Source organism: Nematolebias whitei, chromosome 15, assembly GCF_014905685.2.
Source record: "Nematolebias whitei isolate Nwh7 chromosome 15, NemWhi1, whole genome shotgun sequence".
NCBI lineage: Eukaryota > Metazoa > Chordata > Actinopteri > Cyprinodontiformes > Rivulidae > Nematolebias > Nematolebias whitei.
Genome location: NC_056512.1, coordinates 22,488,953 through 22,502,608, shown reverse-complemented (window position 1 = coordinate 22,502,608; position 13,656 = coordinate 22,488,953). Strand labels below are relative to the sequence as shown.

Genomic DNA, 13,656 nt, shown 5'->3' with positions numbered 1-13,656 from the left:
ATTAATTAATTAATGAATAATGAAAATATTTCCCACATTGACAATTGTATTTTACCAACCCGTTCAGCTCTCTTTGGTGCACTAAAGGTCTGGCATGTGGTTGGTTATATCCTTGTTGTAACAATACTTCTTGACAATGAATCTTATATTATTTGAAAGCCTTTTTTTTTTTTAAGTTGGGCCATATTTGTTAAGAAAATACAAACAAAAAAGGGGAAAAGAGCATTCAGTGTCAACAGCAAAGTATTGGATCTTATTTCTTGGAAATTATTTTGAGCCTTTCTTAATAATAAGCAACATGAATCTGTTCATCAGTGCCAGCGTTTAAATTTTTTTTTTTATCCTAGTTTCTACATTTTCTTCTTGTTTGAATTATTTAAATTATTGTCTTTTTATTGTGTTTGTGACTCTTTTATGATGTGTGCTGTTCACTTCTGCCCAGGTCCACCTTGCAAATTAGATCTCAATGGGCTTTTAATCTGGTTAAATAAAGGAAATGAAATGCATTTGTGGGTTGAGAATGTGGGCTGCGCCCATGAACTACTGACTAATGACTGTTGATTTGAGCTTCTGCTTCCTGATTGTCAGCACCTGTAAACAACCAGAGACAGTCCCATATATCCCCAGTCTGGATTGAACTGTATCCACCAAGAAGCTCGCCCTCACAGGGCGAGGTTGATCAGAGACTACTTCCAGAATTTGCCATGGAAGAGGGTGGAATGCTCTGCCTGCAGCCTTGAGCTGAACGTTATTGAACACCTCTGAGATCATCGTGGGCCTGCTATTTGTTCATGTTGGCCAATTTGCTACAAATATTGGTTGAGAATGTCATCCTACTGCAGTGTGTGACCAAGCTGATGAGCAGCACGAGGAAGGACGTGCCAGGCTGTTGTGGCTGTGTATGGTTCTTCCCACATGCACTGAGACCCCCTTATTTGTCTTTCTTCTTAAGATTTCAATAAACCAATACAATAAGCAACACCAAACAAGAAGAAAAAGATTTGGCAGTAAGTTCATAGGCACAACCCACCATTGCAGCTCTGTTGCTCAAACCCACTAATGTATTTTCCCAACAAGAGAAAGAAAAAGAAACTGGCTTTCCATGGTATAAGATTTTGTCAATAAGTATTGTTACAACTGAAAAAATTATCAACGAAACACAACTTTCCTCATTGTTTGTGGTAAGTCTATATTTAAAAAATATCAGGTGTAGTGTGGAAGGGGCCTCTGTGCTGTCAGGGAGTGAGAATGGTGACAATAATAAACCACTAGAAGCAGCTTTAACATTCTTTTCCTATCTTGGTTGGCTTTTACACTTTTTATACAGTTTATACATCACAACAGAGGAGGAGGAGTGTCCAACTCAGTTACAAAAGGGGCCAAAATTAAAAATTTGATCCAAGCCATGGGCCAATTTTAGTTAATAAGTCAGGTCAGGAGCATCAACAAGAGTTAGATCGGTCTCATTTGACGTTCTTTGTTGCTCTTTCCACAGTAAAATAAAAAATGACTGAAAAATCCAACTTTTTTCCTGCCTTCAAACTTCGCCAGCTGTCCCGAGAAGTCGGCACTAAATGATGAATTTATCAGTTTTTCAGCAAAATCAGAAGCTATAAAAATATTTTACATTTAAAACATCATCTTGTGGGGGGTCAGATAAGATGCTGACAAGGGTCTGATCTGGCCTTCGGGCCTTGAGTTTGACACATTGTGAAAAAGTATTATTGGGTTTTATAGAGGAAAGTTGATGGACGTCTTTGGGTATCAAGGATCCTACATTTTATGTCTTTTTCATTTGCAGATAAAAAGGAAAAATTTAAAGCAAAACACTTAAAAAAAACACACCATGCAGTTATAATATGGAGCAACAATAATCAGTTTCCTTCAAAGCTAATTAAATTGACCATTAGCCACACAGTTGAGTGACCACACTCCCCGTCGCCCCCACATCGTATATAACGCAGAACTGTTGCGTCAGCCGTGCGCTTAGTGCAGGGAAAAGCTGTGTATACATTTTCTTTCTGCTTCTGCTCTGTTACGTAAGACTTTCTAGCCTATTATTCTGTGACTGAGCCCTGCAGAGCAGAGGGAGAAATTAAATTAAATCAGTGTAAACATGGCTCATCAGGATGTGAGCTTTCCCTCGCTTGCACGCTCACAAACACACACATCGACCCCCTGGTGTACGCCCTGTCAGTTCAGGAGCAGATTGCCATCATCCGTGTGTCAGACGTGAATCATATCTGAACTTGACCTCTCCTTCCATCCTGAGGAGGTGCACAACTGGGTGGAGGAGGTGCAAAATAAGGTTTCTGCATTTGCAACTGTTGCTGCATGTTGCCATCAAATCCAAGTGAGCTTCTATTTCTGTCTCCTCTGTAGGATGGCGTTAGCTTTGAGGTGCGGCGGTATGACCCTGCGAAGTACGCTGCTGTCTCCTCTGAGGGACGAACCTATGACCAGGTGATCGGGGAGCTGGTGAGGAAGCTGCTCATGTACATCGGTGGGAACAACGAACAAGGTAACACAAACAACCTTCACGTTTAACACACTTGTACAGTCAGTTCTGAGCAACACTGATTGTGATCTGTTCACTTAAAGTAAATCAGAGAAAATAAAATTCTAATTATGAAAAAGGTCATCCAATAAAAATGTACTAGAGTACTGTGATACATGTTTGTTTAAATTAGTATTTTTCAATTCATGGTATTTCTCAGTAGCCAAAATAAAAAACTTAAATGATCAGAATCATCCCATGCTTTTGTTTCTTTAATTTTTCTTTGCAATAATAATAACCCCTAAAACTTAATCCATTAAAATTATTGGATCGAGTATATGTGTCTGATTCCTTTTGAAATGACTCAGTATTGTTTCATTTAGTTTAAATCAGTGGTTCTCAAACTGTGGGGTCCCTGGCCCCCTGGGGGACCGCGAGCCGGTGCTTGGGGGTCTGCAAAAAATAATAATAATAATAATCGGAATTTTTTTTACAAGCACGGAGATGTTTAACAACTTATTCAAATACACTAAAATGCAGGAAATCGCATTACTTTATTCAAAATTTTCTGGGGGAGGACACCCTGACGAGATATTTGCGTTCCGGCAACGATCGGTTTACAAATGAAGGAAGTCCTGTTACTTGGTTTGATTACTGCTGCTTTGATTCTGTTCACTTTTATGAGTTTTCTGTAATAATTTGAAGAAGTGGAAATACATTTATTATGTTCATAAGTGACTAGGTAAAGTTTTAAAGTGGTTTTTGATTCTGTTAATTTTCTCAAAACTGTAACTTTTGGAAGTTGAAAAAAAAACAAAAAACGTGTTAATTAATTGTGTCTTGAATGAAAAACACCCCGTATTTAAAAGTATAAAAATTGTATTAACACTATTAAAGAACAGGTCTTAAGTATTTATGTTACACAAATATTTCCATTGCATTAAAGAGACAAATTTAAGAAAATTATTTAATAAACATGAGGGTTATGAGGGGGTTCCTGAACCCAAAAAGTTTGAGAACCACTGGGTTAAATTAATTATCGCCCGCTGTCGAAAGGAGAAGGTGAACAATGATGTTTTCACCTTTGTCTGTATACAGTATGCGTGTGTTTGTAATGAAAATATTTAGCAAACTACTGGATGAATCTAAATGAAACTTGCAGAAATTAATCCCTGGATCTGCAATTGACTAACTGTTAGAACAAATCCAATTCAAGATGGCTGCCACACTTAAACATCAGCCAACATATAATAAGTTGAGCAGTTTATTTATTGAGCTATAATTAGATGTGTCCAACATAAAGACAAACGTGAGAGTTAATAACGCATACTTGGTGCGAGATCTCGCAATATTGTATGAGGATGTGCAAAACGATGTTTTCAAGAATAATTTCTCAACATGAAAACATTTTAGTTTTCACCAAAGTCCATGCTCAATAATCCAGGTTAAAATCCGACAATGTTCAGTCAGGTAATCTGGACGGTTTCACCAGTAAAACATCTCAGCAACAAAAGAAACTGTCCAGATGACCTGACTGAACATTGTTGCATTTTAGTTTAAATGTTTTGCATGAAATGCAGCAGGTGATATACTTTTCTTTACGAAATGATAAGACTTTTTTTTAACAAATGCATTTAACATGACCTGTTTTGTGTTAAAGGTTTCATGGTTTTGATCACATGTGCATAAAAAGTTGATCAAATCTTGGCCTTATTATTTGTGTAATTTAGTATAAAGTTGTTTAAACTGTTAGTTTATTTATTTATTAGAAGTGGGGTTCTTTGATAAACATTTAATTTTATTGTTTAAGCCAAATCAGATTTTAATAATAATTTTTGCTATGTTAAGGTTTGTGATACGTTCAATTGTAATCTGTAAATTCAACAATCCAAACGTAAAATCTAGTTGCTCTTAAAAAATGGAAGGTTAAATATCTCATTTAGGTTTACATTGATGGTTTTCAATATTACTGTTGTATTTTGGTTTTATTACATGATATTTTACAGAAACATTAAGTTATGTGGGGTACTGTTACATTTCAGTCTGAATCACTGTAATTACATGTTGTGCATGAATGCAAGAGACTGGGTGAGCAGCAGGGGCTGCTGGGTAGTCTTGGGACAGAAATAGGTGGACTTTTTCAGGTTATGTGTTCAGATGGGGTGTCCCTGTTGGTTCTGTTCAGTTTTTGGTTTGCATTTATGCTTAGACTCTTGTTAGTGACCTTGAGAAAAAAGATGTCAGATTTTGTACATGATATATAAAAAGGAAGAAAGCACTTCCTGTTTAGCGAATTACTGAATTGTCATACTCAAAGTCGATGGATGCATTTGGACTGTCGTTTCGCAGTGTTTTGACATTAGCACTTATCGAAATGCTACGTTACGCCCTAGCTGAAGGCCCTGCTCTCATAGTTCACCACTGATGATATTAAACTATGATATTCTATGATAAACTATGATATTAAAAGTACATAACCTTTTCAATGAAACCCACTTTAAAAGATCTGAAATGTAGCTTCAACTTTGCTTCTTTTCAGGCTTTCCATTTTGTTAAAATCCATTTTATTTCACTCCATATTCACAGGCGAGGCCATGGGTATAGCGTTTCCCATCATAATCACAGTGTATCCACGGAATGATGGCGTTTTCTCTCGGCGTTTGGTAGTAGGCATCCGTATTCCTTCCATCTACCAACAAAGTCCCCCGACTCCCAGCGACAGTGCCATCAGGATTGAAGAGCGACCCGGCATGACCGTCTATGCTCTGTATGTACATTTCAAGAGTTTTTAGCACTAATGTATAGGGTACAGTAAAACCGGTGATGTGCACAATAACAAACTCATAAATATGGTGTCAATATATGACCTTGGACTAGTTTGGTTAAAGCTGTTGCCTCACAGCAAAAACATCTTGGTTTCAGTTCCTATCTGGGGCCTTTCTGCATGGAGTTTACATTTTCTCCTCGTACATGATTTCCCTGAGATTCTAAATTGTCCCTAGGTGTGAGTGTGTGCATGTTTGGTTGTTTGTCTGTGTAGCACTGTGCTGGACTTGAGACATATTCAGGGGGAACCCTGCCTCTCGTCCAGGAACTGCAGGACAGAGGCACCAGCCCCTCACAAACAGGAACACGCAGGTGTAGAAGATGGGTAGATGGATTAACTCTAACGAGCCGTGAATTGAGTTTAAGTCTGCAAGATCACGGGGTCGTAAACTCAGAGTAATGTTTAAACATCAAGAGAATTGTCTCTATCTGTTGATCCATCCATTTTTATACCCTTTGGTCCTGTGTAGGAGCTGGTGTCTATTTTCAGCGATCAGTGGGTGAGGGGGAAGTGGGGCTGACTCTTGACAGGTTGCCAGGTCCTCACAGGGCCACACAGAGACACTTGAGATAAAGAGCAACACATACACACACACGAGCTTATTTTAAAATCTTTAGTAAACCTAGCATGCATGTTTTGGTCTGTGGAGGGAAACTGGAGTCATGCATGCACAGGGACAACATGCTAACACCACACTGTAGAGAGGTGGTACTTTTATGACCTGGGCCTCTCTTGTTGCCCTAAAGCAGTAGAAATAAACAGAAAATCGAATTAAACATGTCACAGCATCTATCTGTAAAGAAAAAAAAAACTAAGAAAATATTACATTAATTATCTATTGTCAGTTCCTCAGGGTTTAAAATCTCTTTTCTCTGCTTCTTTCATTAAATATCAAGTGGACAGATTTTTTTTTAACTAATCATTATGATGTTACCATATTTTTTGCTCTATAAGTCACTTTTTTTTTTTGCATAATTTGCATGCACTGTGACTTATAGGCCGAAGTGACATATTTATGTTTTTTTCCCATATTTATAAAATAACTTTTGACTGAGATATGATCGTTTTCATTCATTCAGACTGAACATATTGAACACTAACATTTTCAACCGCTAGATGGCACTCAAGGAATATGGCATGCTGTTGTGTCATGTAATAGGTAAACATTAATATGTTTATCTATTAATGACACAACCAGCTTGCCATAATTTACCACCTTTGTCCAGCTCGCCTGGAGCATCAGTCAAACCAGCTTCATTTTTCTGCGTCACCTCGGCGAAATGCAGCTAATTTGATCATTTAAGTGCATTTTTTAAGTAAAAGTTCAACTGAGACACACCTTTACTATAATTTCGAGCAAACAAATAATTGTTTTAGGTGCTTATCTTGTTAAATTTCTAAGAAATGTGCTGCGTTCCTCCTTCCTGATTTCCTCCCTCTGTGCACTCCCGGAGCATCGAGACAGCGAATACTTTTGAAATGCAGCTGATTTGACCATTAAAGTGCATTTATTAAGTAAAAGTTAGACTGAGACCTTTGCTGTAATTTCGAGCAAACAAATAATTATTTTTAAGCGTTAATCTTGTTAAATTCTTGTTAAAATCCTCCTGTGCACGCTCCCGCGACCGCCATTTGGCACAACACCGGCCCCATTTCCAGATTGTCAGCGGTGACACATAATAGATGTGACGTATACAGTGAAGCGACATATTTATGGATTCTTCCACTTTATTAGACATATTTGGACTGATGCGACTTACAGGGTGGTGCAACGTGTACAGTGGAAAATATGGTAAAAACAAAAACCTAAAAGGGGCTGAAATGTGGCAGAAATTAGCAGAATAAACTGGGGGCAGAGATAATCTGAAATGAGCAGAGAAAAGATGAAATTATTTTTAAAAACATCGCTGAAAAGGCTACAAAAAAAGAGTAAAAGCTGAAAGGTTGAAAATAAAAATAATCGCAAAAGGCAGAATTAGCAAAAAGTAACCGAAACGTGTTAAAATGAGCTGAAAAATAACTTTAAAAAAAGTAGATTAAAAGCAGAAAGAAGCTGAAATTAGCAAACAATGTAAAAAGTAAGTGGGCTGTACTTACTGTATATAGCACCTTTCTATCTAATCAAGATACTCAAAGCTCTTTGCAGCACAATCTGTGCCCTAATTTACCTCCACACACACATGCATACAGCACTCTACTGCAAGATCCACTGAGTTCTTGATGATCCATAATTTCAGTATTTAGATATTAGCTATTATCCTCACAATTGTACATATTAATGTCTCCAAAGTCTGAATGTGTCGCACAATATGCCTTTTACTGTCATAGGAATTGTATGAAACTGTCTTTTAACTTGCATTAACACTATTACATGAACATGTTGTATTTTATGTTTTTAATGGGAATTGTTCATTGTGCATGTTTATATTGTAACAGTTTTAATGATGTATTTGTGGTTCTTTTGCTAAGGCAGCACTTGAGATGGCTTTGAATTCACAACAAATTTCCCTAGAAGAGCATCAAATATATTGTGCAACATCATGTCCTCTATGATATTATTTTATAAAGTCACATTCCTTGTTCAATCAGATTTCAGGAATCATTCTCCAGCTGCACCTCCTTGTCCAAATGATCTCATCTAAGCCAAGGCTTCACTAGTGAACCATCGTCATCCTCCACTTACAGCCTGTTCTGCGGATGTGCCTTTACAGGATTGTGGTTCATGATGACAAAACCATCCTAGCATACGTATCATTTGACCAAAAAGTGAGAAATGGGAGTTAAGTTTTGACCTCAGTTCAACAGAAATGTTGAGACAGGACGTGGAGTGGGCAGTTCATGTGAGGAGACGCACCAGCAGCCCAGAGTCAGAGCTGTGCTGTGCAGTGAAGTGAATTTCCTCCAAGCTGATGTGCAGAACTGAAAACTGTTTCAGAAACCACAAAGTTAACACTGTGCAAGATGACAGCTCACACTGGACTAAAAGCCAATGTTTCACAAACGTTCATCATTTATTGAGATGCAATATTTCTCAGTTTTCTCATTTAATAAACATTGGCTCTTCTAGGCACCCTCTGGACTTCATCAGTACCAACATTTACTTGCCACTGAACAAGGAGCAGCTGTTTGTTACAAATGGCTCTTTCGTGGTGTGAAAATTCTCTGTTGTTGCCTGTTTTTCGCAGACAGTTTGGTGGCTTCGCAGGGGAGAGCGAGTACCGAGCTGAGGCCCTGCGTCTGACGCGCACCCTGGGTGAGACGGCGCCCTATCAGCGCAAACAGTTCCTCTGCTGCAGCTTCGACCCGCCGCTCAAGCCTTACGGACGTAGGAACGAGGTTTGGTTTCTACAGGAAGAGCCATGAAAACATTCTACTTAGTCAAAACAGATCGGTTTGTTACAAAACCCTAAATTTTATACGTTTTACAGCTTTCACCCCCGAAAGCTGTAAAACTTAAGTTGGGTGTTCAGCAGCGGGACCGTTTGAATAGAATCGTCAAGAAAGAAGCAGCTTTTATTTATTGGACTTTCTATGTTTTTTAACTTCTTTAAAACTTTTACTTAAAACAACAGAACAAATCTTAATAAATAGGTTTTACAAGAGGGATTATTATTTTTTTTTTTTGAAGGAAAGCAGACTCACTGGAAGTTTTTTAATCAATAATGCAGCACATAGACACAAATCCAACTTCCTCATAGCCATTAATAAATGTAAATCTGTTTTATATATATATATATATATATATATATATATATATATATGTATATATATATAAGAGGATTTATCCTTTTCATTTCCATCCTAACTGTTTTTCCTTTAATTCTATTACGTAGTTTCTGAAAGAACTCCCTGAATTTATTTAAAGCTATGGGAAATTATAAAGAATTATGACTTCAGATACAGGGTTATAAAAAGCACACCTATTTCTGTGTAAGAAACTCAAAAGAATTGAAGATCTAGTATTTCTTAAAGGAATGCATGTCCACCACAGACAGTTTTAAAAATTAAGGTCATGTCAGGGGAATTTACTGTAGGTAAAGGTTTATGGATGTTTATCACTGCTTATGTTGAATTAATGTTGAACCATGTGTGTGAGGTCAGAGAGTTGTTTTTCTTTCTCAGAGAAGACCCTGCAAGCACAGCCTCCGAGTCTGAGAGGCCGAGGTCATCGTATATAAAAAACACTTCTCGCACACTGTCCGTTGCAGATTCTCATGACGAGGCTCTAAGCATGTAACTTTGATCATCTGTACAAGCCTGTTTTGTGACCGTCTGCCCTCGCAAGTAAACTGGGTTAAAAAATCTCCTGTCGTTGAGTGTGGCTTATTATGAGTAAGCAGATAATGTATGGATATTTTTATCCAACAGATCGTACAATGCAGTTGTAGTTGTTTTGGAAAAAAATATTGTGATGTGCAATCTGTGTCCCGGGATGTCCTGCTCCAAAGACGTGTTGTAAACTACATTACAGTTTGTCTGAACATCTGTAGACCAGACTGAGTTAACGCCATCTCTACGTTGGCTAAGACTGACTAGTTATGGCGGCCATTTTAAACTGGGTTGACTCTAAACGTGCATCAGCTATAGCTGCACATCCAGGGATGATCAGTAAAATATGTCCACTGGTTCATGAGATATTTTGCAAACAGACAAACTTCCAACAGTTAGTGCCAAAGTTTTAAGCAAAGATTTTGTGCAGCGCTCAGACAACATGTTCTTTAAGATGCTCAGCTACTACCCTCTACTATCTTACCTCCCATCACAACTTCTTGTTAACTCTGTTCCTGTGTCAAATAAGCACGAGATCCTGAACTGTTTCAACAAACATTTTGTTGCTTCTAGTTCTTTATTTGATACAGTTACTAATGGAAAATCAGCCACTTCTCCTTTAAGCCAAACTTCAAGCTTTTGACACTGTGGATCATAACATCTTGTGTCATAAGCTCTCAAAAATCGGTTTCTCAGATCACATCACTGGTTGGTTCTCTAACTATCTCTCAGATCGGAGGCAATATGTTCAACATAATGGTACTTCCTCCTCCTGTTATTTAACAGTCAACAATGGTGTACCACAAGGCTCAATCTTAGGACTCACCATCTTTACAATCTACATAGGTAATGTAGGTCAGAGCATCCTTGATGCATCCATACATTTCTATGCTGATGACATAGTTGTTTATAGTCGAGCTAAAACAGTTGCTAAGGCTTTCCAGCTTTTGCAATCCGCCTTTGACATCACCCAGTCAGATTTGTTCCATCTCAAACTTGTCCTAAATGCCAATAAAACCAAAGGGATGTTGTTTTCAAACAAGAAGTCGGTCCCAGTAGTTCTTCCTCTGATTTTATCCTCAAATGGTGTCCTTATTGAGTTTGTCGATTCCTATAAATATTTGGGTATCTTGGTCAGCTCGCATCTCTTTTTTAAGCTCCACGTTTTAAAACCTAGTAAAGAAACTGAAAGTTAAACTGGGTTTCTTTTTCAGAAATAGATCCTGTCTAACTTTCCTTCCCTCCATTGATTACAGTGACATCATTTACATGAACTCTCCTACTAGCACCCTTCATATGCTGGATGCTGGTTATCATGGTGCACTAAGATTCATAACTGGCTGTGATTATCGTACCCACCACTGCACCCTGTATTCACTGGTTAACTGGTCATCATTAACTTCACACAGACCCTTTCACTGGTACATTTTCATTTTTAATTCACTTCTTGGTCTGCTGCCTTCATACATCTCCTCCTACATGTCTCTGCGTGAGTGCAGCTACAACGTGCGCTCTCAGGACATTATTACCTGCAGTGTTCCCTCAGTGAGGACTGAATTAGGCAAAAGGGCCTTCTCCTACTCCGCTCCTGTTTACTGGAACATCTTACAAAAAGATCTGAAGCTCTCGACCTTGACCTCTCTAAGTGGCTTTAAACATCTGTTAAAAATTCATGGGAAAAAACGATGCAAACATGTTCCTGTTTTTAGTTTTCTACACTGCCTTATAATCTAGCTGATTTTTTTTTTTTTTTTTTGCTACTTTTCTCTTTTGGTTGCCATTTTATTTTAATTTGTAAAAATAATAATAATAATAATTTATTAATTAAATCTGTATGCCTCTTTTGTGACTGTCTATTGTTGTCGTTGTAATCCATTGTTGTCATCATTCTTTGTTGAAATCAGGTCTCTCTTGTAAATGAGTCCTCGAGGCTCAATGGGATTAACCTGTCTAAATAAAGGTTGAATGAAAAAAAACTACCACATCAAGTTTTAGCTGACTGTCAAATCGACTGCTAATGTCATTATTTGTGTTTTCTAAGATTGGCTGTTTGCCTTCTTGAGTTGTGTTTGATACAAAAATAAAATCAGTTGTAGATGTCCATTCAATCTGTGTTTTCCGAAAATTTTATTAAATGCTGTTTAATGAATAACAAGATGTTTTGCTAACAGACAAAGACACCCTCAGACAATGAGAAAAACATCTCCCATCTTTCACCTTCCAGCAGCAGGGTGATATTCAGTTTAGAAACAGGTGGGAGATGAATTTTAACGTTTTAAAGTTTTGTGTTCACATGTTGGTTCAGCAAGAGTTTGTGTTTTAATGCGTGAAATATGACATCCTGGTTTTTATGAAATTCTATGTTCTTTTTGTTCAAATCCATTTTCTGTGGAGTGACGTTAATCTCCAGGCTTGGCATTGGCTTGTTACATAATAAATACATTATTCAGTTAAAGTGTGGACTGCTCTGCTTTTATTTTGACAAGTTTTGTGTTTCTTTCACAATAAGGTCCTGCACTCTATTGTTTGATTTCCCTCAAATCAAAAACACAAAATATTAAACATGACAGGCAGCTTAAAATACATTTGTTCCAGTTAATGCTGTAGTAAAATCACTTTTAAAGTAACGCACACAAATATATAAAAAGAGACTTTGTTCACAAAGTCATAGTTTGGATTTTTGGGGAATTCTGTGGAAGTGTTATTAATGATTAATATCTTACCTGTTCCAGATAGCTCCTGGAACAGAAACAGTTTGGAAGGAACAGGTTAATTCTGAGTTGAACAGTCCGAGCGAGGCTAACTCAAAAGTGTCGTTTTAAAATAACTCGTCTAAAAGTTTCATCCTGAGTCATTCAAGTTCTGTTTTGTCATCAATCAGTTTTGAACTACATAGTTACATGTATTTTGGCAAAAATATTATGATATTCCTTCTGGATGTGCCAAAGGCAGCACCAGAGATGCTACAGCTAGCTGCTTCTACATTTTGCATTTGTAAAAAAAATCCCAATTTTTATTAAAAATAATGCATCATGTGAAACTGATGGTGATGAAAATGTTTAGAAAACAGTTGTAATGAAATGTGAAACTTTTAAGATCACAAGATTGCAACAGTTCACTCTGATCTTTGCATGCTGACAGAAAAAAAAGACAAGAATTTACCAATTTTTTCACGTGACTCCATGTAGTAAATCACGTGACTACATGAACATGGTAAAAATATGCAAGTCATGTTTCTCATGCTTGTTCAACGTGTTATAAATGATACAATTCAGAGCTTTTTGGTCCAAATTCAAATGTGAAGCATGCCAAATGTTTTTATGTCACATTTAACTCAATTTCACATAAGAAAACATGCACTTTGTACTCGTTTCTTCATTTTTGTGAATAATATTTATTATATTAAGAAAAACAGTGCAACATGTACAAACCAGATTCCAAAAAGTTGGGACACTAAACAAATTGTGAATAAAAACTGAATGCAATGATGTGGAGATGGCAAATGTCAATATTTTATTCGTAATATAACATAGATGAAAGATCAAAAGTTTAATCGGAGTAAATGCAACATTTTAAAGGAAAAATATGTTGATTCAAAATTTCACAGTGTCGACAAATCCCAAAAAAGTTGGGACAAGTAGCAATAAGTGGCTGGCAAAAGGAAATTGAGCATATAACGAACAGCTTGAAGACAAATTAACACTAATTAGGTCAATTGACAACATGATTGGGTATAAAAAGAGCTTCTCAGAGTGTCGGTGTCTCTCAGAAGTCAAGATGGTAAGAGGATCACCAATTCCACCATTGTTGCGCAGAAAGATAGTGCAGCAATACCAGAAGGGTGTTACCCAGTGTAAAATAGCAAAGACTTTTAAGTTATCATCATCAACCGTGCATAACATCATCAAAAGATTCAGAGAATCTGGAACAATCGCTGTGCGCAAGGGTCAAGGCCGTAAAACTCTACTGGATGCTCGTGATCTCGGGGCCCTTAAACGTCACTGCACCTCAAACAGGAATGCCACTGTCAAGGAAATAACAGAATGGGCTCAGGAATACTTCC

The 13,656-nt window shown here is 37.3% G+C and overlaps 1 protein-coding gene across 1 annotated transcript in view; it reads left to right on the top strand.

Annotated features, from left to right (window-relative positions):
- Positions 1-8,919, top strand: part of LOC119422139 (heme-binding protein 1-like) — an 11,444-nt gene extending 2,525 nt beyond the window's left edge. The window contains exons 2-4 of the mRNA XM_037689490.1: positions 2,383-2,521; positions 5,084-5,264; positions 8,510-8,919. Coding sequence (XP_037545418.1) covers positions 2,383-2,521; positions 5,084-5,264; positions 8,510-8,687 — 498 coding nt within the window. The 3' untranslated portion in view covers positions 8,688-8,919. The remainder of the gene's footprint in view (positions 1-2,382; positions 2,522-5,083; positions 5,265-8,509) is intronic.
- Positions 8,920-13,656: the final 4,737 nt, after the last annotated feature.